We start from the raw sequence: 25,659 nt of genomic DNA on the forward strand, positions 1-25,659 counted from the left end.
GACAGTGAAGTCCCGATCAATGGTAGTAGGAAGTTTGTTGAGAAGCTACGAGAGCTTAACCTAGAGGCCAAGTTATGATATACGGAGCTAGAGGAGGCGGAACACGGAGTTTCAAGCGAGATATACCTGATTCAACCCGGCGAATGGGAAAAAGGAGTGAAAGTTCTAAATAGATATCTTAGTAGTTAAACTAGCTTCTGGAATACATATGTTAAAAAATATTCTAAGATATAATTCAATGCCTAGTTATTACTCATCTATTTCATTCACCTTTAATACGATACATCAAGGTACCGTGACCAAAGACATCAAAGCCACCTGAATTAGGACCATAATCTCCTCCCCCACCCTCAACATTGACAGTCAAATTGGCATTGACATAGTCGCGGAACTCCTTCGACCAGGACGCATCAAGTCTTTTGACCTCAGCATAATGTGAGTATATGGCCTCGAATCCGGGCCGGACATTGAAACGGGCCTTGGTTGCTACTTCTGGCAGGATACCTTCCCAGCTGCGGTATGGCGTATATGGCACGGAGTGATTGGTGTTGTACTTGGCGGCGTATTCAGCACTGTATAAGGTTAGTTTCCATGATTGACTTCTCTCTTGACTTGTAAGAAGGGTTGGAGATGAGGAACATACGCATTGAGAATCTCATTACCGTATACGGCGTAGAGGTCTACGCCTTGGTTATATCCTTGCTGTCCTATGACTCCAAGTAATGCAAAGTCCAACAGGGCATGCCCTTGGTCACGACCAGCTTCCTGGCCCTGCATCAGGATCTTGCCAGTACCATCTTCGGTGAAGTTGGCAATAGAGAAGAACGGAAGAGCGCCGTTAGCGACGACACCGCCTGGTGGCCCGTATTTGAAATAGTCAACTGCAAAGTTGTACATGGTGTGATTGTCGTTAAAAATGCCAATGGCCAAGAGTGAAGCGATGTTGCAAAAGTCCCAGTTGGCATAATAGAAGTCTGGCTTGTTGTTATGCTCGTCAAGGAACAGGCGGTTTTGCGTGGCGAAAACATCATTAAGCATGGTACCAAATGCCTTCTGCTTCTTCTTGGACCAGCCGGGAAAGCCACGAATGAGTTCAGCTGCGTTTGCGAATTGGTAGCCATACAAGCCCGCAGCGAGAAACTTGTCCTCGCTGCCTTCAATATCCGTAAGAGTCTCAGCCCAGCTGTCCAAAATAACTACAGCAGCGTCTGCATACGTCGTGTTGCCAGTGATGAGCCAACGCAAGGCCAACTGATATGCTGAGTGGGCATCGCGGTAGGCGTAGCCGTAGTTCTGTGTATAGTCCGGATTGGCGCCACGGACGAGGACCTTTTGTGGGGTTGGAACCCAGGTAGTCTGGGCGAGCTTACTAGCCTCGAGGTGCTTGAAGGCCCTTGCCCATGGTTCATGTTGGCGTTCCACATGCGACTTGACTCTCTGTATATCACGAGCGGTATGTAGCGCCCCAGGGTGTATGAAATTCTGTTTGGGATAATTGTTGTCGGTGATATGTCTTGCTTGGATAAGACCGCTGAAACTCCATAGGGATAGAACGGAGAGCGACAAAGAAAGACGCATGATGGATGATGGGTGAAATTGCTGTGTCAAGTAACAGTGCGAAATATAGAGTGAGTGATAATGCCCACTATGAGCTGGATTAACTTTAAACACGCACCGACCGAGTGAGTGGTTTAATGGTTTAATCAAGCTAAGTCCTGTAGCACAAATTTCCCGTATTTGAAGCCCCACGTCCGACGGCAATTAGCTTCAATGCTCCGAAACCTGGAGTTTTCCTTGGTGAGAACCGTAAGACGATCTTCTCTCTATTCCTGGTGTTCACGGATATCGGAGTTTGTGCCGGGCCGCCTCCGTTTCACACCCCGCCAGGTTCTGAAGACTTGTGGAGTTGGCAAAGAGGATTGTCTTCGTCTGTATCACACCCGAAAAATATCCCCGCGGATCGTTGATCTGGACTTTGCTCTGAAGATATGTACCTTCAGCAGGGTCGATACTTTGACCAAAGACAATATGCGAGTGGCGCCAACAAATGCAAGATGACTCCGAAAATCGGCTGACTCAGTCGGATAACATGGTTGTCGACGGAATGAGTTTTGGCTCTCGGTGTCGGAATAGGTTTCGGCCAAGTCTCCGCCGGGGCAATCCGAACCCAAATTTAACGCAGCACAAAGTTGGGCTCATTGGCGCTCAAAATAGTCTTTGCCATTGCTATCAACCTAATCATACTACGTCACTTGCTATCTTTCATTACAGCAACACCCGGTGCATAAGGACAAGCATTATCATTCATACTCTTACGCTAAAGCAGTTTATTAAACTGGCCGCTAGAAAACAGAGGGATAAATTATAAGATTTCTACTTGAATAATATACAGGCGCTCTTACAATGGTCGCTGACTATCATCGCGTTCTTTACAACTGCAACGTAGCAGACTGTAGTGGGCAGATAATGTCCTAATACAGCACACAACTCCCCACGGCGTCAGGCATGAGGATAACAGCATCTTTCTATTGTGTTGTTATCTAAGGCTTGATGTTTAACTGGCTTTCACTTGGTCAAAATAAACTTGACGTTTGTGACATGCTCATTAACGAACATGGGAACAAGGTCAGCCACCATATACCACCTTGGCTTCTCCATACCATCATGAATATATTGGCCTCCGACCTTCAGATTCTCAAAGACAATATTTTCCACTTTTCTTGTGCTATCGAATCCCAAGATTTGTGACGGATTCACTATCTGTGAATTTGTTGTATCAACGCTGATGTCCTTGAGAGTAACATTTCGTACCCCACGACCAGGCGCTGTTGTCCACATCTCGTTCTTCATAACTCGCAGATTCACGAGCTGGCCCTTTGAAATCTTTTCTACTCGTACATCTTGGATATGCACGTTTTCAATCAAGTTCTCGTCGCCTGCGTTTATAGAAATGCAGCCTTGGTACCACATCTGATTCTCATGGTGGTCCAAAATGTCGATGTTGCTAATACGGATGTTGCTGAAGGTTTCTGGCTTTTCCGGGTTCCCATGAGTGCCCATATGAATTGGGTGCGCGATATCTGGAAGAAGCGTGCAGTTCCGTATTACAATGTTGCTTGAGTCGCCGTAGTAATCCCAACGATGGCCATAGATGGCGATTGTATCATCAGAGTTGCGCAGAAAGCAGTTCTCTACCAGAATGTCTGAAGAGCAGAAAAAGTCGACACCGTCACCGTTTCCATGAGACGAGAAGGATCGATAGCCACTAATGCGTACACCGTTCGCTTCCCCAGTTGTCAGACTGAAACCGGTAGCGCCCAGTGAAGTGACGTTTTCGACGACAATGTTCTCCGACCGTTCAATCAAGATGGCGCCGCCGTTGGGTCCATTGTAGATGAAGCCATGTCCTCGAACTCCAGAGTTGCAAACTTTGATGAAGTTCAGTTTAAAGGTGACGAATGCGCCTCCCGCCAGGTATACCGTAGTGTTGGAGGGTACAAAAAGATTCCCGTCAGTGACCTTGCCGTACGCCGGCCCATTGTTGATGCCAGGGCCAAAGTACCAGATTTCCTTAGAGTCGCTGGTAGGCGCATCGTGATCAATACTATTTGTGAGAATGTGAAGAGCTTGCCACTTGTCATTGTTGATTTCTAGCATCACATCCTGAGGTCGGTCCAGGCTGAAGCTGATGGTGTTATCACCGTCAATCACAGGCTGGATACCTAGAGATTTTGGCCGGATGACAGCGCTTTTCACTTTACTCAACGTGTATTTGACTTTAATTTGGACTGTGCCATCTATGTCGAAGGATGCAAGTGAAATGGGGTGTTTGTCAAATTCATTGCAGGTGGTGTTGACCTCAGCAACGTCAACGGCGTAGGTGGACACTGGAATCCATGGTTCGGAATCCACAGAACGGACATGGACTAAGAAAGCATCAGCTACCGCTACCCCTTGAGGGGCGGCGTAGGTCCTGATTTGGCTTGCGTTGGTAGACATGAGTGAGATTAGCAGCGAAGTTGAACTCAGCATGGAGACTCAGGTAGGGTATATATGTTTTTTGGCATGTTATCTTGGCAATGCTCGGATTAATAAATATTTCCAAAGACTTAGTGCACCATCTCTGGATGTCCGCTGACGGGTAACGGAGTATGTCGCGGACCATCTCCGAGAACACCCCAAGATTCAATAGCCTCCACATATATTCCCCATGTCTCTCACTCGCAGGCGGTCATGAGCGAATTACTGATCAATAAATCAGCCTATATTCTATAAGTGTGGCATGGCAAACTATGTTTCCATAAGAATACTTCTATCACCAGACTACCTGTGGTTTATAGGTTGAGACTGGGATAGTCATGCGAGCCTTGGTAAATAGCCAAATTGTACTTAACCACATGTATTAACTCATTCTCACCCTAGCCTTCAGAAGGCCAGTATTGATAAAGCAGATACATTCTTTACTTATTAGAGAGGACTTAAATTATATTAGTAGCTCTTTACCAAGGGTCTATGCAGTACACAAGCGAGGCATAGATGCTGGGATAATACCGGCTACAAAATAGTCTTGGAAGTTCCAAAGCAAACACAGTTTTCCGCTATTTGAAGAAAGTATTAGCGACTATATAAGGAAGACTTTCTCCAGTTTCTTGTATGAACTATTTAATGAGGGTAAAAAACACCTACTTCAAGATGCTTCCTGTGGTCTCCTAAGGGATGTCGGGCTGCTATAGAAGGAAAGGTTTACTTACTATCTGACCGTTACGGCGTGATAAGTATTTATTGGGCATGGTTAATTATTCTCCGACTTTAAAGTAAAGCGAAGCCGCGTTCTTGAATTACATTGATCCCCCGCCTTCTGCTCGGTCCAGGCGGCTCTGACTTGCCGAGGTTAGGGAACAGGGCTGGGTGTAGACGCAGGAAAGCTTAAATTCGGATGAGATGCTGGATTTCCTGACCGTTTCAAAGAGTGATCCATGTACGGAGTACTGTGGGACTGCCATACCGGTTCGGAGTCCGTTGGTGGCCCGAGTCACAGCGGCAATAGGCAAAAGACCGGGTCCGCAACCTCTATTGGTTCTGTTTCCTGAGATACCCGGACTCCAAATCTGGCAACCTTAGTTTGTCTGACTTCGCACCGATAGAGTCAAACGAGCTAGTGTTTCTCTCTATCTTAGTAATAACTTATTTTAACTTATATAGTCTCTTATTATTATTATTATTATTATTATATCTATAAAAGAAGAACACTAATATATAATGAATAGAAATATTTAATTAAAATAAGATAATTATTTAATTATATATTTTATAGAAGTTATGGTAACGGCTTGTCCTGCTATCCATATGCCTCTGCTGATAAGGCATTACATGCCAAAATTGTGGATACATTAGTCACATTGGTTAGAATTCGACTTCGGGGCTGTAATCCTTACATGATAAATATCATGGCAGGTTTGCGCCCGCTAAATTCGGAAGGCGCGGCAATGGGGTAGATTATATACTTAACGCTCTGTTGGAGGAATATTTAAGCTTTGAACTAACAGGCTTGCATGTCGCATTTGATATTGATAGTAGCCCGCAAGCTATATAGAGTACTTTCTAACATTTAGTAGGGTTATTAGCTATTCTCAACTGTAGGCAAGTGACCATAAGAATACAAGACCGGATAATAAAGATATTTATTAAGGCTATCACAAGCTACCATTGTATATCAGTAGCTGCCTAACTCCCTTCTCTATGACTATCATTTCTGTAGGATTACCTTTACATATAGAGTTTATCCTTGGTCAGTAGATCTGCATGCGCATACAACTGCCTGTTTTAGCATAGCATGGTACCTATGCCGCTATCACATGAGCTCTTGCAATGGTCTATAATTATAAAGACTACAACATTCAACTACTTATGAGTATAACCTTTCCTCTACACGGCATTAAATCGACTTTTACCTTTTTTAATCATGGCCCACGGTCAGAAAAAGTTCCAAGTTGCCATTATTGGCGGCGGTATTGCGGGAATTGTCCTCGCAATCTCGCTTCTTAAAAGGAACATTCCTTGCAAAATCTATGAGAAAGCGCATGCGTTTAGCGACATCGGTGCCGGCCTGGGAATAAGTCCCAATGCACAAAGCGCCATGGTAGCTTGCGATCCAAGCGTGCATAATGCTTTCAAAAAGGTCGCCAGTGGTAACATCTGGGAGTCCAAGAAAAACGTTTTGTTTGAGTTTCTTGACGGCATGGACGCAGCGACTACCGACACCCCTCTGTTCAATATCAAGAATCGTACGGGACTGCAGGGTTGTCACAGGGGCTCCTTTGTAAACGAACTTCTCAAGCTCTTGCCTAGCGGTGTGGTTCACTTCAAAAAGCAACTTCAGAGAGTGGAGGAAGGCAGCAGTGGTGAAATTCGCCTTGTCTTCCAGGATGGGGCAATTGAGGAAGCTGACGCTGTTGTCGGCTGTGACGGCATTAAGTCCAAAGTTCGAGAAATTCTAGTTGGCCCAGATCATCCGTCGTCAAAGTGCTCTTACACATACAAATATGCGTACAGAGGTATGATCCCCATGCAACAAGCAATTGAGGTGTTGGGGGAGGAGAGAGCTCTCAATGCCACTATCTGGGTGAGTTGTTCTCGAAAAGTCACCTTCCAATCACGGGATAAGGTCTGACATCACTGAAATGAAACAAATAGATGGGGAAGGACAAGCATCTACTGAGCTATCCGGTCGCACACGGGACTATCTTGAATGTTGTGGCATATTGTTCAAGCTCTTGCCCGTGGCCAAGTGAAAGCCAACTGGTGCTTCCGGCCACAAAGGAGGATCTTGTCCGTGATTTCGAAGGCTTCCGGCCATCTGTGTTGAAGGTTCTTGACTATATTGAAATGCTTGACCGTGTGAGTCCACATCTGATATTCGACTCAATCACTGATATCTGTACTGATAGCGAACAGTGGGCTATCTTCGACTTAGGGGATAATCCAGTTCCGAGCTTTGCAAAAGGCCAAATATGTATCATCGGAGATGCAGCCCATGCTTCATCTCCACATCATGGCGCGGGAGCGGCTTTGTGTATCGAAGATGCTGCTGTGTTGGCCTCCATATTATCGCATGACACAGTCCAAGTAGGAGCCGATATCAAAGCTGCGTTTGTCGCGTTTGGCAGAAGTAGACGAGAAAGAGCTCGATGGGTCGTTCAGAAGTCTAGACGAGCGGGTCAACTATATGAACAGCAAACTGAGATCGGTAGTGATGTTAGTAAGATGTCTGAGGAGTTGAGGGACACATTATCTACTATCTGGGAGTTTGATACCAGGGAAGCTATAAAGAGAGCCTTAGACGACTTATCAGAAGCGTAATATAGCACTTTTAGCTCCAAGTATTATTCCAAGCCTTCTAATACTAAATACCTTCCTCGCTGACCTTTGAGGTAAACTTAGGCATACTAAATATCTGTTTTCAATACTTGACTGACGACAAGTATATCAAGACGTTTAAAGCTTATGCTCACGGCTTGCAACTGCTCCTAGAGTATAAGGATCATCAATCGTCCAGGGAATGTCCTGGTCTCGGATGAACGGAGCAAGATCAACATCAACCCCGTCTTCGGCCAGTTCTTCAATCTGAGTGCGACCATTACCCAGGAAAGCCCACATATTGTCGTTTCTGTATGTAATGTTGAAATCCTCGAACCTAGGCGTCTTCATAGTCTTGAGCAGATGAAGCATGCTACCAGGCCATATATACACTCGTCCGCTTGACTTGTTCGCTTTATACCAAGAACGGCAGTTACCAGCCCAGACAGAGTACTTGGTGTGCCAATTGTCGAGGTGCTCATTCCACTGTGTAGTGGGTAGTTGCTTCACCTCCATGGCTTTGATGCCCTCGTTCTGGATCTTGATGCAGCACTGCATAGCATACTCAATCTGAACCTCATGCTAATTTTAACAGGGAAGTTAGATCTGAGGTTTGATAGTTGAGCGTAGGGCCTTAACTGACCGAAGGAAGCACGCATCCCTGGCCCCAGTTGGCCGTTGGGCCATTGATGACAAAATAGTTGGGGAACTTGGGCCCAGTGATACCGAGATAGATATTGGGGTTCTGTTGATGCGGATAAGTCAGACATCACTAGCTAATTGCAAGCACCCGCCGAGATGGGGATGAGCAGATATAACATACCTCTGACCATTCGTCCTTCATCGTAACTCCATTGGTACCGGTGATTTGGCTACAACACTCAGCTTAGTGAAGTTCCTGTGATGAGGAATTGGTTCCGAGAGACAGATGTACTTACAAATGCGGAGTATATGAGATGTCAAACCCTGTAGCACAGGCAATGAGGTCGAAATCGAACTCCTTTCCTTCGCTTGTGACAAGGCCATTGACAGTGAATCTTGAAACGCCTTCGAAGATGACCTTTACATCTGGGCCATAGTAAGTACAATAGTTAATACTAGGGGACTTAGACTTACGATCTTGGACCAAACTTTCGAGATAGTCGTTGCCAGGCTAAAAAGGGAGTGTCAGTTTTCAGCAGAAACTTCTACCAGGTTTGACAATGACTTAGGTTCACTTACCGTGATTCGCCGACATCCCGGGGGCCAGGATGGAATGAGCTTTTGTTTCAGCTCCTCATCGGCACCTTCAAGCTTCTTGAGCATATCCTGTCGTATGGCAGCAGTGGCCCACTGACTCATTGGAGAGTCTCTGAGAAAGAATGGAAAGTTGCGTGTCAGGGTTGCTTCAAGACCTTTCCGGTACTTTAGATGTGCCTCAGGGTCTTTGCGAAATTCCTCCTTGTCCTTTTCGGAATACTGCTGTGTGCCTTGTTCTTCGGAAGCATTGTGACCCTCCTCATTGGCCTTGCTGAGATCTGTGCCTAGTGAAGGCACTATCCATATCGAGTTTCTCGCAAAAACGTGAAGGCTTTTTGAACCTGAAGCGTAAGACCGTATCAGTATAAAACCGAAGCCTGGAGAGTTTATTGCAGCAAACTGACCCTTGGCAAGACGTGGTAGCATCTGTACAGAGCTTGATCCGGTTCCGATGAGCGCAACGCGTTTGTCTTCCCAACTAATTGCGGGGTCCCAGGTCGCACTGTGAGCTATGACTCCGTTGTAGGAGAATAAGCCAGGAACGTTAGGCCCTACTAGACTGTGAGAAACCAGATGAGAGTTTGCGCTGACTGGGAATACACGGACATTTCGCTTTATTAACCACTCCTGATCCATTCATCAATACGTCGCAGTAGTCCATTCTTTGCTCGCCCTTTTGAGATAATGCGACAGCCCCTGCCAAGAGGTGTCAGCACCTGTAACTTGGCAAGATGAGTTGTATAACTTACATTTTCCTTCATCAGCATCCCAAGTCGCGCTGATTACTGTAGTTCTCAGCTGGACATATTTCTCGAGATCATACTTCTTCGCAAATCTGAGGAAATAGTCATGGATTTCCCCCGAGTTTGCATAGTAGCAAGACCATTCTGTGTTTGGTTCGAAAGAATACGTATAAATATGCGCAGGTACGTCGCAAGCACATCCTGTGATATTATTCATAAGGAGCGTTTAGCGGGCAAAAGCTTTCTTGACATACCTGGGTAGCGATTCTCATACCACGTTCCGCCTATAACTGGGTTTCTAAACACAGAGCGTTAAAAGACGATTATTGAACAAAGGGAGTGACTAGAACTGACTTATCGTAGCAGACAAGCTCATAGTTCTGCAGCAAGCGCTCAGCCTTGTAAGCAGTTAGAAGACCTGAGGCTCCCGCACCGACGTGTATAATCTTCAACTTCTCGGGCTTAGAGTGTGCTTGAGTGGACATCTTGGAATAAAAGGTTGATTTCAACGACTATTATCAGTTTATGCCAGTGATAATTGAATGACTTTCAAGATTCTTCAAATTTCTCTTTGCTATATATGGTAGAGCCTCAGACCTTGCGTAAAGCTAGTACATGACCAGTTCTTGCATCAAATCTGCTACAATAATAGGGGACTTACACTTCCGGCACTGCATGAGACATTGAGGCTAGATCTGGTCGCCTGGCTGAGGCTGCCAACGTTATGATCTAGCTCCGCACTCTTTCGGTCCCGCGGGTGTGTCGCCCCGCGGGGCGACATATGATGCGGAGAGAGCGGAAAGCGGGACTGCTAGACCCCGCAGTTTGGTACAAACCCCATGGGGAAATAGTTGAGTTGGCTGAACCTTATTTTCTACTCGGCAATGGTCGCCTGAGTATTATTAAAATCACATTGATATACTGCGTTGATACATACTAGCGCTACAGACTGCCAAGACTACATCGATCTTGATTGCTTTTGCTACTGAAAATAAATTCTTGTTGCTGTTCTTTAGAGAAAATAAGACATGGCACAGACAATGCAGGCAGTTGTGTTCCACGGCAAGGGCGACCTCAGACTTGAGGAAGTCAAGGTCCCAAAGCCTGGTGCCAAGGAAGTTCAGGTCAGTTATCCCTCCATAGGCCAAAATGTTCAGTATGGGGACGTTAACTTGAGACACAGCTTAAACCAGCCTTCGTTGGAATATGCGGGACAGGTAGATCTGCCAAAACACCTGATGAATCCCATTACTAATATGCAGATGTAGATCTTCATGAATATGTTGAGGGTGCTTATCTGATCCCGACAGCACCCCACCCTGTGACTGGCAAAAAGGCTCCAGTCATTATTGGCCATGAGTATAGTGGTGTTGTTTCGGATGTCGGTGAAGAGGTTGATGACCTCAAACCAGGCGATAGAATAGTTGTACAGCCTATCATTTTTGATGGAACATGCAGCTCTTGTCAGAGGGGTCTGATCAATTGTTGCTCGAACTCTGGATTTATCGGCTTGAGTGGTAAGGTGTCTCTCAAGGACACACATGAGCATCCCACCGCTGACAACAAATAGGAATTGGAGGGGGCTTGGCCGAGTACACAACTGTACCACGGTATGCGGTCTTCAAGATTCCTGATAACATATCCCTGGAGGTTGCAGGTATGCAGATCCAATCCTCGCCGTTGATGATATTCTACTAATGGTATAAGCTCTGGTGGAACCATTGGCAGTGGCCTGGAACGCTGTGCAGCTGAGCGACTTTCAACCTGGTGATACAGCTCTCGTTCTCGGTGCTGGCCCAATTGGCTTAGCTATTCTTCAAGTTCTCAAGAGCAAAGGGGCAAGCCAGATAATCGTTTCCGAGACTGCAGACAAACGACGAGACTTCGCAACCAAATTTGGGGCTACCACCGTCCTAGACCCTACAAAGACAAACGTGGGCGAGCAGTGCAAGGAGCTTTGCGCAGGAGGAGGCGTTCAAGTCGTCTTCGACTGTGCCGGCGTCCAGAGTACTCTTGAAACTGCACTTGCGGCGTCCAGACCCCGATCCGTCATTGTGAATGTAGCCCTCTGGGCTACTGAGGCAACAATCTCACCAAACTATTTCATGTTGAACGAGAGAACTTACAAAGGTTCAGCAACGTATACGGCATCAGTATTCCAAGATGTTATTGATGCTCTTGGTCGTGGTAAGGCCTCTTACCTATTACTGTCAATTCACAGATTACTAACGGAAGATAGGTGAGCTAAATCCGGAGCCAATGATTACTAGTCTTATTGAGATGGATCAAATTGAAGAAAAGGGTTTCAAAGCGTTGATCAACTTCAAAGACACTCAAGTCAAGATATTGGTTCGGGTCTAGTTATATAGAGGGTAGATTTATCTAGAAAACACATTAAAAAACCGTATTGCTCTCTAACTCTATAATTACCTTTCATTGCCACTTTTCATTCATGATAATAGTTGTTGGGTATGTCGAGCCTTATCACGTTGCTCTATGCAAAGCCATTGCCAGTGCTACTCATACATGCCGGTTTTAGGTTAGAGTAAATCTTATCCGTATCTAGATAGGGGAAAATTAAATGGAATCCGCGGGCCGAAGCCAACGTATCTTCCAATATTAAAAAAGACCTGGTAGCTTCGCGTTACCCAAATTACTACAGTAACAGCACGAACCATACCCGACCACCAATCTACTTCAATAATGGCGTTTACACCACAATCACTTCCTGATCTTTCGGGGCAGGTTTACATCGTAACCGGAGGCAATGCCGGAATGTATGTTGACTCCTCATTTCCAGCATGTGTATGCAGGGGGAATAAATATTGGCTAACGGCTTGACCAGTGGTTTCAATACCGTACTGGAATTGGCAGCTCACAAAGCCAAAGTGTACATGGGTGCACGATCTGAGGCCAAAGCCAACGGTGCAATCGCCGAGATCAAAAGCCAATATCCTCATGCCGATGTATCCATCTTGGTGATGGACATGATGAGCCTTAAGACCGTCAAAGAAGCGGCCGACGAGTTTGCACGGTACGTATAGCAGGAATCAGTACCCGTTGCGACCGTGTTTGACATCAACATCGACGTGGGTAGGAAGGAATCGAGGCTTCATGGCCTAGTCAACAACGCCGGGATAATGGCAACGCCTTATGAGGAATCTGTAGATCATTACGAAGCTCAATTCCAGGTCAGTTATAATTTGAGGAAGGCTATGATCTAGACTGACGCTTGAATCCACGCTACCCAGACAAACTACCTCTCCCACTGGCTGTTGACCTACAGTTTATTGCCTATCCTCACCAAGTCTGCGCGTTCAACCAGCCCGGGGACAGTCAGGGTTGTCAATGTTAGCTCTGATGGTCATCTCTTGTTTTCCCCCGCAGCAGGAATCGATTTTAACGACATAAATCAAGCCAAGGGCAGTGCGTGGTCACGTTATGGTATGTCTAAGCTAGCCAACATCCTGCATGCCAAAGAATTACATCGCAGACATGGCCCGTCAGCTGAGAATGACGGGCAGGAAGAGATTTGGACCGCAAGTCTGCATCCAGGTACCATCGACACGTGAGTTACCTTTTCATTTGCAATCTATCTGCTTTATGCCATGGTCTGACGAGATGCCCAAGTGGTCTAGGCCGTAATGCCACCGGTTCACGGGCTTGGCAAGTACTTGTTCCTGTGATGCGACTTTTCAGGCTCTACAGTCCAATTGAGACCGCCGCATATACATCTCTCTTCGCAATCGCGGGCCCAGACTTTCATCGGGACATGAGTGGAGAGTATTTGAAGCCTGTCGGTATCGTGGGGAAAACAACTCAGACTGCCCAAGACTCCAAGCTGGCACAGGATCTATGGTATTGGACGGAGAATGAGATGCGAAAGAAGGGACTCATTAGCTGAGTGTCTATGAGCTAGTTTGGATCAAATTGCCAAGGCTATGGATAGATGGATTCGTTCATTCTTTAAACTTTTATGCACCGTACCCTGATATTTTGCCTTAGAACTGCCAGTAGTTGAAGTAAAATATGAATTTTATAATTCTTGGAAAATTATCAAGGCCTATTGATGCGCTCCGAGAGTAGTAGTAGACTTATGCCACGTCATTTCATCTTCAAAACAGGAACATGATCATGCAGTCAGCTGCTTCTCCTGTCCTGGTATAGCAATGAACATGCGCTACACAAACAAAGGAGACATAAGAGTAGGACCCCGCGTAGAAACAAAGAACATTGTATTCGCAAACTGCATATCGTCACTACCGGCTGAGACCGTGCCTCGGCGAAATGTTACCATGAAACCTGCATTAGGCACATGAATCTCACGGGGCCCTTACTTAGTCAGTCGAGTGTGCGGGACCCCAAAGGCTAACATCAACAATTGATAGGAGATAGTGGATTGCAGGATAACGGACGCGATGGATCGCGCCGCGGGCCGCACTGATATCGGGTATTGCCAGATAGTGAACTCCGGAAACATTGGTCGCGCCGCGGGCCACACCCATGGAATTTTTTATCAAATCGGGGTCCGCGGGGGATGATAGCTTGCGAGCAGCTGCTTTGTGTCACTCACGGGGTGTTCAGGTGATACAGTCGCTGGCGGTAAGGGTTCTGAGCAAAGGTCAGGTAGTAATAGAAGTTATAGCTGGCATAAAATAAAAGAAGATGTGATGATTCTCTCACAGTTGCCATACAAATCCGTAACACACAACAATACAACATTTGAACACGGTAAACGAAAACACTATGACTGCTCAAGCTCAACGCACCCATCCCCTTCACGCTTTAAGCGAGAAGGAGATGCTTCAAGCTGCGGATTTAGTAAGAGCACTCGTCAAGGCGAAGTCTGATGGCAAGGAAGAGGTCAGGTTCAAACACACAACGCTCTACGAACCTCCCAAGTCCTTACTGCTTCCATACTTGGATGCTGAGAGCGAAGGTGTCCCTATCTCTGCCCGGCCATTCGTACCTAGATGTGCTCAGGTCATCTATACCTTCCCTGGCAAGCCAGGTTTCACCGAAAGCATCGTCAGTCTAGACACTGGGACCGAGGTCAAATCGACCTTATCCAAGCCTGGAGATCATGCCGGCTTCGACAGGTCCGTATCAGCTGTTATCGAGTATGAGAAGACTACTGACACTGATGGAACAGAGACGAGGTCATCGCGTTCAACTATGCCATTCTATCTCACCCTGAGGTCCTGGCAGCTATCGAAAAGTTAGGTCTGGACCCCAACGTGACGGTTCAATGCGACACTTGGCCATTCGGCGCTGACAAAGACTCTTCATTGGAGACCCCGAGGCTGGTTCAGGCTATGCTTTACGCCCGCGCCCCGCATAACCACCCGGAGAGTAACATGTACTCTTACCCACTTCCCATTTCTCCTGTCATTGACTCCGTTGATCTGAAACTTGTTCGAATCGACCCTCTGCCAACAGGCGGCAAGGAGGACGGAGCAGCAATCTCAACGGCACCAAAGGCTCCCCTTGCTCATTGCACTGAGAACGAATATCACCCGGATCTTCTGAGCGTCAACCTTCGGGACGACCTCAAGCCCCTTGTCATTCAACAGCCTGAAGGACCCAGCTATAAAGTCCAAGATGGGAACTCTGTATCTTGGCAGAAATGGCGATTTCGCATTGGCTTCAACTGGCGAGAGGGCATGACCATTCATGATGTCAGGTATGACGGGCGAAAGGTCTTCTATCGCTTGAGCATGAGTGAGATGACGGTACCATATGGAGGTAAAAGAGCGCCTGAAGACCCGTGAATTTCGACTAATCAGCGTTCAACAGACCCTAGATACCCATATCATCGCCGACAAGCCTTTGATCTCGGCGATGCAGGTGCAGGACTGACAGCTAATAACCTGAAGCTCGGTTGTGATTGCTTGGGGCATATCAGCTATTTTGATGCGTTGCTCACAGCTTCTGACGGAAAGCCCTACGAGGCATCTAACGTGATTTGTCTGCACGAACAGGTATGACTGCATTCCCATTGTGAAGACTAACTTTCTTCCTAACTATTGAACTAGGACGCTGGCATCGGATGGAAGCATACTAATGCCAGGACTGACGTCGCTGCCGTTACCCGAGCGCGAACTCTCGTGGTCCAGAGCATCATTACCGTCGGAAACTATGAGTACGCATTTTCCTGGCACTTCTGGCAAAACGGAACTATCGAGTTCGAGACGAGGGCCACTGGAATCCTTGCAACAAGTCTAATCGCTGAGGGAAAGACGAGCCACTGGGGCAATGTCGTTTCTCCCGGTGTTCTAGCCGCTAATCACCAGCACCTCTTCAGCCTCCGCATTGACCCAATGATTGATGGTGTTGAGAATACAGTCATACAGGAAGACTCGATTGGCTTGCCCATATCAGAGGAGAACCCCTACGGCAATGCCTGGAAGCTGCACAAGACCTTTGTCGAAAAGAGCTGTGCCTTGGATGCCGATCCGCAGAAGAACCGAGTATTCAAGATCGTCAACGAGAAGAAATTGAACCCCATATCCAAGAACCCAGTCGGCTTCAAGGTAGTAGCGCCACCAGCACAGCTCCTCATGGCTGATCAGGCCTCCCTTGTTCGCAAGCGTGCTCGCTTTGCAGAGCACCATATCTGGGTAACACGATACAAGGACGACGATCTGTGGGCGGGAGGCAAGTGGACCAACCAGAGCATGATAGAAAAGGACGGTGTGGCGGATTATGCGGCGCGGAACGATAATGTCCGAGGAGAGGATCTGGTCGTGTGGGCGACCTATGGACTCACGCACAATCCGCGAGTTGAGGATTACCCGGTTATGCCTGCTGAGGCAATCACGGTTGCGCTGAAGCCTGCAGACTTTTTTGATCGCAATCCAGCTCTTGACGTACCCCCTAGCACCCAGGCCGTCAACAAGAGTGTGCTAGTTCCCGCGAACGGCGCTAGCGAGGGGAACGAACAAGAAGTTTGCTGTCGATGATAGTCCTTTTTGGGCGTAGCTATTTGTAGTACATCAGTGCATCTTACATGCGACGTTGGTACAATGTTCAATTGGCCTTTGACGACCTTTTACATGCTCATGACAACAATTGGACATCATGAGCTACAGCCCCTCAAATTCTTCTACTGCTTCATCTTGGTCTCTCCTACATCATCAACAATAAATGCCACTGATCCGTTCCATACCGAGGTGACTCTGGGCTACTACGACAATTGCTGGTATCGGGGAGGTAATGTTATAGCCGAATGGCAACCAACAGGGGCCTTTTGAGTAACTCCCATAATCCCATTCTGGCAGTGATCGCTTATCACTCGGCAAGCTTACTGCAGAGCGGGGTCGGGCTCCGCGGCCACATGCAGCCGTTTGTTGATCTTCATCGGTCTCGTCCGTGGATAGACAACTCGCATGCTGTTTACTAGCTGTATATCACATCTTGGGCCACATTGCGCTTTCCACTCTGTGGTTTTATATTTATCTTAGTTGAAGTTATGCATATGCGATTTGATATGTGATATAGAGCTGCCTGTAGAATGTATCGACCGAAAGCCTTTCAGCTATGACCGAGCTTGAGCCTCCGACACGTCATGTTCCATATATTATCTCATGGTAGAGATATAAAAAACCAAGTCAAAGTTTCCTCGACGGCTTCACCTGAAGGAAATACTTATTATATGTAGATACTGTTGGGTTTTCTACACCGTCCAGTGTTGGTATTTACAGTACCTAATCTATTGCAATTGTGCCAAGAACTCAGAGAAGTCTTCTTGTGAAACGTCCATCCAATGCATATTTCCGGAAATCCAGTCCCTAACCTGCGACACATGGCTGCTTAGTTGAGGTACTGGAATACTCGACCCCGTTGAGAAAGTATCGAAATAGCTGCTACTAAACGACACCGCCCCTTGCGTGCTCTTTAATTGAGCTCCAAATCCATCTTCGACCATTTTATCGAGGCCTCCTTGGCTTTGTGATTTCGCTTCGACATATGAGATTGCCAGATTGTACAAAACTTGACAAAGGTCGTGCAGCTCCTGAATGGCCTCGAATATACCGCAAAGCGGTTTCAACGATTCGCAAAACTCTCCAAGTATACGAATGTCCCCGGGATTGGAGGTCTCAATGACATTGCAGAATACAACGATCAACGGCACAAACGGGGTGTAAATAATCGTCCTGCATACAGAAGCGCTCGTTAGAATCTTTCCAGTACTTGGGCGGTAAGGGATAGATGATCATGCAACGGTACCATAACAAGTATATAGCCTTTGTGTCAGAGCTAGGCTCAGTCATTCTCATGCACTCCCCATGTGCTTCAAAAGCCATCCTAGCAGATTCCAAACACGCAGGGCTAACACCACCGTGTCCGCTCTCTGTTGACGGAGCAGCCCTACGTATAAACGTTAGAGTCGTCCAGTACCATACCTCATCGGCCTTCAAAACCGTCTTGACCATTCTATTAGGCGCGGATCCGAAATCCACAGTCCTGCTCTCGATTAAATGCGCCTGTCCCAGTGGCATCAACGAGTCATCCATGATACGTTTGAGGGCAGCAATTAAGTTCTTTGCGCGATCGCCACGCTCCTGTATTGGCTTCCGAAGCGCTGACGGACTGTATAGATCTTGATAAGCCTTACCAACAAGTCGAGAATGACGGATCCATTGTCCAAGCAAATCCCTCCATCCTCCTGGTATGTCAACCTTGTCAAGCCGTTCCGGCAGCGTAATCTCGTCATCGTGTATAACAGCCGGTCGACCAAGGCGCAAGGAGAGGCCTTTGTCAAGGAGGTAAGTTAGCCAGAAAAGAGAGATCTTGCGATCAGTAGTGCTGTCGCTGTTGGGAACAAGTTGGTGCCAACCCAAGGTCTGGCATATTCCTCCTGCGGCAGATACGAGTTGCCAAGAAAGCATTGGCTGTGACACCTCTATGGCATAGATCGCCTAGTTCGAATATCTCAGCACTGTTCTTGAAGTTATATAAGCCAAGTATGAAAACTCACCCCCAAGAGAAAAGCCTCTACGTTTTCCAAGCTCGGCGGCGCGAGGAGGCCGAACTTGTTCATCGCTGTCTCGAGGTTGTCTCGGCACAGCTGAGACAGGTTTCGATTCTCCTCGCGAGAGGACTGATGTTCTGTCACTTGAGCTTTCTCTTGGAACAGGTAGCGCAAGGTCGCGTTTGCGACTAAAAAGGTCGACAGTGAGAAATTGTCAACTGCAAAATATATCTCTCGGCAACAATCGATCAGTCTGTCTTTGGAGATGAAGAGACTAATTACAGTCAATGTGGCCAGTTTTGTTTCTGCAGACATGTCAGTCCATACCATTTGCCTATACCGAGAGAATCGGCTTCATTCTAAAGCCTACCTTTCAATTCCCGCAGAATCGTGAGAACGGACTGCATAGGGGGCATTTCAAGATCCCTTATCCCATCTCCCGGGGTTTCTCTTCGGTTAGGCATTCGATCCCCGAGAGACCGGTAGCTATTTATCTCGATCATTTGTTTCAGTGACGACAAGGCAGCGTTCACACGCGGGCTTGAGTCGGCAGTTGGCGAATGTCCGAGGACAGTCTGGAAGAAGTCGCTCGCGTACAGTGTAGCAGCTTTCATTGAGCTGCTGCCCTCCAATGCCATCTCTGAATCGGCATTGTTTTGGCCATCCTGAGTCTTGTCTGCAAAGTCCCTGGATAGATTGAAAGATTCCGCAGGTAACGACTCGGAAGGCCTTTGAACAGTTCTGGTAGCAGGATTATCAATGACTTTGCGCAGGAGCTGTTCTATACCCTCAAGATGATGCTCTATGCGATCTATCTTTTGCTCGCTGTGATGGAGTTAAGTCGGCTCCTTGCTCAATAAGTATATAGTTGATCGAAGCTCTTACTATTGTGAGGAAATGAGGACTCTTTGTTTGGATTGTCGCATCCCTTGCGTTGATCCAACTAAGCTACAGGCCTTTTGAACTGCTCGACAGTTGGAACATGGAAACAGTCTATCGCATCGAATCTTCATTTTGGTTCCATGTTAGTCACGATGCATATGGCATGAGGGCAGTGTGCAACCCACCTTTCGGAGACGGCATCGGTCGCACTATGTCAACATCAAGACCATGATTAGATAACAATTCTGAAGGCTGACTAAATCACCTAGCCTGGGCATGGCATGCAGTAGACGAGATCTTACCACTCGGCCAATTACTGGCTCTGGCGAATGTTCCTCGGCCATTGTCGCTAGTCCGAGGGCGGTTAAAAGTGAATTGTTGATGAATAGCTGAGCCTGCGCACCAAAAAGGAGGTGTAGAACAAGACTTGGAACCCCAGTGAGCATTATGATCGCAGTGTCGGAGGGTTGTCGTGGCGGGCCAGTGCGCAACCGGGCTTAATGTTGAAAAGGAGGCGGGCCACGCAGCCCGCGGATCGCGACCCGCGGGCCCGTTCTCTGATAAGTTAGTCAAGTTGGATTGTCGATCTCAGCACATCTAAGATAAATGCTACGATTGCGGGGTAAGCAGGGATAAAGATCTTCTGACTCGGGTATCACAACATTACGCGGTTGGATATTGAGTAGATAGAGATAACCAGCCATGTCAGGCTCCCGCTGTATTTATTTCCACGGAGCTTTTCAAATGTTCTGATCCCATTTACTGAAGATAACTGATTGATTGACAGTCTGCACCTTACAGTAGACAAACAGCAGACGACGCAGGCAGCGAAAATGGCGACAACATCTCAGAATTCCGTATTCGAAGCAGTTCCAGCTTCTCAGGCTACAGGTCCCGGTGCTGATATGGACAAGAAGAGACCAAACGCTCCGTCTTCCGTCTTAGCCCCGGATGATTCGACCTCTTCTGTCAGACGTGGCAGTATTGAACAACCGTACAGAACATACAAGATCCGTTGGTTCGGGCTTGTGGTGTTGACACTGCTAAACGTCATGGTTAGCTGGTCGGTATGTCGTTCCTTTCGTCATTCTTTTATCGAACGTCTTACCCATCTCCGTATGATGGCTTCCCTAACACTACACCAGTCTAGTGGCTAGTGCTCTCTTGCGCAGCACATAGAAAACACCATATACTAACAATGACCCCAGTGGCTCACATTTGCGCCTGTCACTTCATCTACCGCCCAATTCTATGGAGTCGATGAGACAATGGTGAACTGGCTGAGTAGTATATTCGTCTTTGCAAACTTCGCCATGACGTTCGTCACCATCAAGCTTCTTGACTGGGGCCTGCGTCCTACCCTCATCAGCGGCAGCGCTCTCCTCCTGATTGGCAACTGGGTTCGCTATGCCGGATCTTACTCCTCCGATGGCAACACCGTCTCCGTCGTCGCCGTGGCTCAAGCTCTCTTGGGCATGTCACAATCTCTTGTCCTGAGCGCCCCGACGCGCTTCTCTGAAACATGGTACACGAGCAAAGGGCGTGTGACGGCGACAGCTGTTATGAGCCTGGCCAACCCAACTGGAGCAGCGATTGGATCCATCGTTGTTCCATTGTGGGCGGATGACCCTAGCGATATCTCTTCCGTAGTCTTATATGTGGCCATCATTGTGAGTCTTGAAACCCTGATTCTCTATCCTGTGCCGACCTTTCAGAAGCTTATGATGACAGTCATCCGCGGTGGCCATTCCAGGCTTTTTTATTCCAGGCGCGCCGCCAACTCCCCCGTCGCTGTCTCACCATACAGAACGACCAAAGGTTCTGCCATCGTTACGAGTATTGATTCGCTCGCTAGAGTGTTACCTGATTATCATCCCATTCTGGGTTTACACTGGTCTCTTCGTCTCCACGACGTCTCTGATCAACCAGATCGTCACGCCGTATGGGTTTTCCGATACCGAGGCCGGCATTGGAGGCGGCCTCCTCATTGTTCTAGGGTTAATATTCTCTGCTATCACGGCGCCGATAATCGACCGAACTAAAAAGTTCCTGCTCGTCATCAAATGTGGAGTGGTTGTCGGAGGGTTTTGCTATCTCGCATTGGTATGGGTTCCAAGCACAAAAGAGGTCGGGGCACTATACGCTGTTCTCGGTTGCATTGGTATCTCGTCGCTTTCTCTTATTCCTGTTGTCTTGGAGGTTTTGACAGAGTTTTCGTATCCCGCGGGCGCCGAGATTACCAGCACTACTGCCTGGGCTGGCGGGCAGCTACTTGGTGGCTGCTTCATCATACTCGGTAATGGTATGAAGGCTGCTGAGAGCGCTGACCCGCCTCGCAATATGAAGGATTTCACTGTCTTTCAGGCGGTGTTGGCAATGGTAATGGCACCTTTGCCCCTCATGTTAGGGATGTTTGGGCGCAGTGACAAGGTAGCTCTTAAGCGTACGAATGTACACTAAAGCACATGAACACGTCTCAATATAAGATAAAACATAAATTGATAGGATATTATTTTTCAAGACATTTTCCTTTGTCCATTCCCTCGCTTTCATTTCAAATGCTAGGATGCCGCCTACTTATATACTTCAGACCCCTGCGCAACTAAACCTTTAGCTTCAAGTTTAGCTTCAACTACCGCTTCTCTTTTCGGCGTCCCGCGGGACAGCGTCTAAGGTTTCAATGTAATCTTAAACGCGGCTCTGCATGAAAGACGTAAGCATAGTTCTCAGCCCCTTTTGCGGTTACATCGCCGTCGGTGTCATTATTAGATAAATTCCTTCTTGTCCTCGTCTCTTCGTTTGAGCTCCACTATCGTCCTCAACACATGTTTTCATCATGCCATCCCACATTCAACAACTGCTTCTTCTGGCCTGGTCTGTGCCAGCATTTCTCTCAGGTCGGATCAACAGTGTCGCGGCGCACAACCTCGACTATGTAAATGGCGAGACCGTACCAAGCATCGGGAGCTATCTTACACCAATATCAAAGTCGCAACAAATAAATTTACCGAGATCAGATGAAGAATCACGCCGGCTGCAATGCTTTGGGACAATACAGAACGAGCTTTACGTTACCGACTTCTTACAAAGCAACTTGGATGTTTTAACAGGACATTCGACTTGTTGGCTGAACAGAGGTGTCGCCGGTCTAAGAACCTCACTGGAACGAAACCTCACGGCGGCACGTCCTTCGGGCATGGAGGTTCCGAAATGCCCCATCAACATAACGAGCTCAGGGAACACCTACCTAATCGACTTCGCCAAGAACACCTATCATGTTAATACCATTTCAAAATCTCTCTTGATAATACTGACAAGTATACACGGTATGTCGTTAGCTTCTACAGTTTAAGCATTGCTAAGAGATCTAGTGGCTGCCATGACAGTGGCTTTCTTTTTCGTATACCCTACCATCCTGATCTTTTCGACACTAATCGCTCTTGGCGAACTGATCGAGCGACCTTTGTTTAAAGCTCGGATTGAAAAATGGCAAAAGATACTTTTCTGCGTCTTCTTCCTCCCTCTCCTGGCCATTGGAATGCTATGCGGGTTGACTGGGATGGGATCGTCAGACCATTTCCGAACAGAACACGGGGTAAGTGCATGATGCAATCGAAACATCAGTCCTAACTATGAATCCTCCAGATCATCGGGTTGGTCACAACAGTCTTGGCGACCTTGGCAGTAGGAGTTTACCTTATCGAGAACAGCCTCAGACCAAGGCTTTCGATAAGCAGGAGATGGCGCCGGGTACATAAGATGGTCAACTACGCCGATATCTTCATTTGCCAGACTGTTCTCCTCCTATCTGGCTTTGCTCTACCCGACGGTATCGACGACTTCCAAGTTATGAGTCTTTGCGGGACAAGAAGCATATCCACATCGTTGTCGTTCTCGGTGGGCATGATGGTAGCTTTTATATGGAACAGTGCTATGGCCGCCATGACTCTTCAGTGGTGGCTTGTTCGCAGGGCAAGTGAAGACAAGCCTCCGGGCAAGATGTGGCTATTAATATCACGCGTCTTTCGGCGGAACTCTGACAGCTGCGAAGAAGACGGGTAGGAGGGTGAAAGGCTGAAAGCTCATCAAAGCCGATTGAAAGGGGAAATTATGAGAACGCGCTGATGTATGTTGTCAAGTACTATTCTGCTATTACTCTGGACTCGCAGGCCAGTCCCAACTTCAAGTCAGTTGAACCACTGGCAGTCTGCCCCGGCATTTATCCATCACTAAATCGAGTATAAAGCGAGTCAGTATAGTCTATTATTTATGAAAGGATATTCTATCATGCCACACATGTAAAGGATTGCATCGTTGCTTCAATGTATTCCGGGATGTCTGAAGGCAGCCTCGACAGTGCCTACGCCACAGTGATACCCACAAACGCACCGGATTCTTCGTACAACTTCTTTCTGTTCCCACCATCCAAATCGAACTGGTACACCGAGCCTCCCAAGTCAGTGGCGAAGATTCGACGGTTCTTCGAGTCCAGCTTGACGCCGATAGCTTCGTGCAATCCCCGAGCAACAACCTCATAGTCTTTGCTTGACTGACTTGAACCATCGTGATTCACCCTTGTAATTCCATCGAGCTTAGCACGGTTGATGGTGTTGCCATCCGGCAGCTCGCCCCGATCCGTCCAGTAGAGAACATTCTCATCCTCATCGATCTCCAAATCGATAGGCTCTGGCAAACCCTGGAACAGTACCTCGATATCCTTCCTGCTCTGTGCATCTTCGCCAGGTTGGAAATCGATGTTGGCTTGAAGAATGCGACCCTGTCCGCCCTTGGATGGACCCTTCTGCGACCAGTAAAACTTTCCAGTGGAAGGTGATACTGTGATGCCGACACACCACCTTGTAGGGTTTAGCATATGCGAATCAACCTGCCAATCACCAGTTTGGACAAGGAGTTCGAGCTCAGAGCCGTCAAAGTTGCATCTCATAATCCTCATCCCCTCGCGATCAGCGAAGTACAGCTTCGAGTTCGTGCTATCGACAGTCAGCTGCTTTGGTGTATGTACCGAGCCTCGAGGGACAATCTCCTTGAGATCTGTTCCGTCTAGATTGCAACTGTAGACAGCACCGTCGTTTGCGGGAGGATTGCCCATGCAGGTCCAGAAAAGCTTTCCCGCAGACTTCGAAATGTCAATACCATCAGGCATGTGTTGACCTGAGACAAGCGTCTTCATCGGCATTCCATCGCTAGAGCCAACTAGTACACGACCAGCAGAAGCATAGCCTTTTGGGTTTCCACTTGACAGCCCAATGTCTAAGAAGTAGAGCAAAGATTCATGATCTGAGTCAAAAGGCTGCTTTGGAGGGAGCAGTCCACCCTTGTCGGACTTGGCTCCCAACTTGCCTTGATCAATGAACTTCTGAAGGAACTTGACTGGCGTATCGGGCAATCCACGCTCCGCAATGTAGTGCTGTTCAATAAAAGACACAGTATCAAGGCCAACTGCATCCATCATAGCAACTGGTCCCTTCTCTTTGGCATACCACATCTCCTTCCAGAGCTTCTCAATCTCCTCTGGGGTAGAGACTTCTTCGGCGAGGATGTTTAGGACCTCACGCTTGATAGCAGCCCAGAGACGGTTGTAGATGAAGCCGGTTGACTCTTTGCGTGCGATATATGGGTGAAACTTGATCTCTTCGAGTTTTTCATATAGGAATGGAAAGATGGTCTCATCGGTTTCGCCGTCGGTCATGAGCTCGACGACGCGGTAGTCAGGTGGCATGTAATAGTGCATATTCAGAACGCGTCGTTTCGTTTCCGGCTTGAGGCCCTCGACCATCTCCCTTGACTTGTAAGAAGATGAGTTGCTGCAGAGGATAGTGTCGTGGGATGTGAGCTTTTCCAAGTCTGCAAAAGTTGACATCTTGAGTGGAAGCTTCTCGGGGACAGCCTCGATGACGAGCCATGCCTTTTCAACAGCCTCAGCGAGATCATTGACAGCTGTGACAGTTCCTCGGGTCTCTGAGTCTGAGTATTGAGACATGCTGGTGTTGCAGTATTCTACGGCAGCAGCCCTTTGTTCAGGGCTTGGGTCACGGATGACAACGTCGAATCCGCTTGCAACCCAGCCACATGCAATGCGGCGGCCGAGTACGCCTCCGCCAAGTACGGCGACAGTGCGACCTTCGGCTGAAGGAAGAGTAAAAGCACTCATACTGTTATCGTTGAGCAACGATTGTGAGATGCTGAAGGAGGTAGAGATTGTATGAAACAGGTTAATGTTCGCAGGATAATAGTGATATGAAGTAGTTATGAGACAATAGAACTCGACCGAAATGCGAGTTTTGGGGAGTTTCGCAGACAATCTATCTTATACATAGTCTTGAAGCGATTTCCGGTCCAAATCGATCCGGATTGTCGGTGCATGGCACCTCCGATCGGAACCGGCTGGTATGGCATGACGGAAGATACGGGACACAATGATGAGGCTCAACTTGCCTGAAGTTC

The 25,659-nt window shown here is 47.6% G+C and overlaps 11 protein-coding genes across 11 annotated transcripts; 6 read left to right on the forward strand and 5 right to left on the reverse strand.

Annotated features, from left to right (window-relative positions):
- Positions 1–262: 262 nt before the first annotated feature.
- Positions 263–1,578, reverse strand: BKA55DRAFT_693514 (GPI anchored protein-like protein; the record flags this gene model as incomplete). The annotated part of the gene is made up of 2 exons (XM_046199925.1): positions 263–572; positions 644–1,578. 2 exons carry the CDS (start codon positions 1,576–1,578, stop codon positions 263–265), a joined length of 1,245 nt encoding a protein of 414 aa, XP_046045761.1.
- Positions 1,579–2,565: 987 nt separating this feature from the next.
- On the reverse strand, positions 2,566–3,999 carry BKA55DRAFT_693515 (pectin lyase fold/virulence factor; the record flags this gene model as incomplete). Its single annotated transcript, XM_046199926.1, has 1 exon — positions 2,566–3,999. One exon carries the CDS (start codon positions 3,997–3,999, stop codon positions 2,566–2,568), a length of 1,434 nt encoding a protein of 477 aa, XP_046045762.1.
- Positions 4,000–5,958: 1,959 nt separating this feature from the next.
- On the forward strand, positions 5,959–7,359 carry BKA55DRAFT_649846 (uncharacterized protein; the record flags this gene model as incomplete). The annotated part of the gene is made up of 3 exons (XM_046197278.1): positions 5,959–6,622; positions 6,694–6,897; positions 6,955–7,359. Exons 1-3 carry the CDS (start codon positions 5,963–5,965, stop codon positions 7,357–7,359), a joined length of 1,269 nt encoding a protein of 422 aa, XP_046045763.1. The 5' UTR covers positions 5,959–5,962.
- A 135-nt stretch (positions 7,360–7,494) lies between these two features.
- On the reverse strand, positions 7,495–9,823 carry BKA55DRAFT_519738 (uncharacterized protein; the record flags this gene model as incomplete). The annotated part of the gene is made up of 9 exons (XM_046188361.1): positions 7,495–7,938; positions 8,000–8,101; positions 8,180–8,228; positions 8,295–8,424; positions 8,473–8,509; positions 8,578–9,104; positions 9,202–9,291; positions 9,345–9,430; positions 9,693–9,823. 9 exons carry the CDS (start codon positions 9,821–9,823, stop codon positions 7,495–7,497), a joined length of 1,596 nt encoding a protein of 531 aa, XP_046045764.1.
- Positions 9,824–10,366: 543 nt separating this feature from the next.
- BKA55DRAFT_693518 (chaperonin 10-like protein) lies at positions 10,367–11,699 on the forward strand (the record flags this gene model as incomplete). The annotated part of the gene is made up of 6 exons (XM_046199927.1): positions 10,367–10,462; positions 10,522–10,555; positions 10,607–10,855; positions 10,909–10,995; positions 11,046–11,525; positions 11,578–11,699. 6 exons carry the CDS (start codon positions 10,367–10,369, stop codon positions 11,697–11,699), a joined length of 1,068 nt encoding a protein of 355 aa, XP_046045765.1.
- A 342-nt stretch (positions 11,700–12,041) lies between these two features.
- On the forward strand, positions 12,042–13,242 carry BKA55DRAFT_519203 (uncharacterized protein; the record flags this gene model as incomplete). The annotated part of the gene is made up of 5 exons (XM_046188324.1): positions 12,042–12,115; positions 12,184–12,372; positions 12,436–12,529; positions 12,590–12,906; positions 12,969–13,242. The coding sequence occupies 5 exons, from the start codon at positions 12,042–12,044 to the stop codon at positions 13,240–13,242; spliced, it is 948 nt and encodes a 315-aa protein (XP_046045766.1).
- Positions 13,243–14,084: 842 nt separating this feature from the next.
- BKA55DRAFT_693520 (copper amine oxidase) lies at positions 14,085–16,300 on the forward strand (the record flags this gene model as incomplete). Its single annotated transcript, XM_046199928.1, has 4 exons — positions 14,085–14,437; positions 14,491–15,083; positions 15,135–15,319; positions 15,374–16,300. The coding sequence occupies 4 exons, from the start codon at positions 14,085–14,087 to the stop codon at positions 16,298–16,300; spliced, it is 2,058 nt and encodes a 685-aa protein (XP_046045767.1).
- Positions 16,301–17,049: 749 nt separating this feature from the next.
- Positions 17,050–19,538, reverse strand: BKA55DRAFT_706352 (uncharacterized protein; the record flags this gene model as incomplete). The annotated part of the gene is made up of 6 exons (XM_046200689.1): positions 17,050–17,494; positions 17,568–18,259; positions 18,319–18,500; positions 18,683–19,123; positions 19,198–19,255; positions 19,497–19,538. The coding sequence occupies 6 exons, from the start codon at positions 19,536–19,538 to the stop codon at positions 17,050–17,052; spliced, it is 1,860 nt and encodes a 619-aa protein (XP_046045768.1).
- Positions 19,539–20,099: 561 nt separating this feature from the next.
- BKA55DRAFT_519799 (major facilitator superfamily domain-containing protein) lies at positions 20,100–21,654 on the forward strand (the record flags this gene model as incomplete). Its single annotated transcript, XM_046188365.1, has 3 exons — positions 20,100–20,261; positions 20,403–20,864; positions 20,926–21,654. 3 exons carry the CDS (start codon positions 20,100–20,102, stop codon positions 21,652–21,654), a joined length of 1,353 nt encoding a protein of 450 aa, XP_046045769.1.
- A 285-nt stretch (positions 21,655–21,939) lies between these two features.
- BKA55DRAFT_115122 (uncharacterized protein) lies at positions 21,940–23,405 on the forward strand. Its single transcript, XM_046184748.1, has 3 exons — positions 21,940–22,520; positions 22,566–22,789; positions 22,840–23,405. The coding sequence occupies exons 1-3, from the start codon at positions 22,031–22,033 to the stop codon at positions 23,254–23,256; spliced, it is 1,131 nt and encodes a 376-aa protein (XP_046045770.1). The 5' UTR covers positions 21,940–22,030; the 3' UTR covers positions 23,257–23,405.
- Positions 23,406–23,554: 149 nt separating this feature from the next.
- BKA55DRAFT_519381 (uncharacterized protein) lies at positions 23,555–25,366 on the reverse strand (the record flags this gene model as incomplete). Its single annotated transcript, XM_046188337.1, has 1 exon — positions 23,555–25,366. One exon carries the CDS (start codon positions 25,364–25,366, stop codon positions 23,555–23,557), a length of 1,812 nt encoding a protein of 603 aa, XP_046045771.1.
- Positions 25,367–25,659: the final 293 nt, after the last annotated feature.

This window comes from Fusarium redolens (genome assembly GCF_020744475.1).
Source record: "Fusarium redolens strain MPI-CAGE-AT-0023 chromosome Unknown BKA55scaffold_14, whole genome shotgun sequence".
In the NCBI taxonomy this organism is placed as follows: domain Eukaryota; kingdom Fungi; phylum Ascomycota; class Sordariomycetes; order Hypocreales; family Nectriaceae; genus Fusarium; species Fusarium redolens.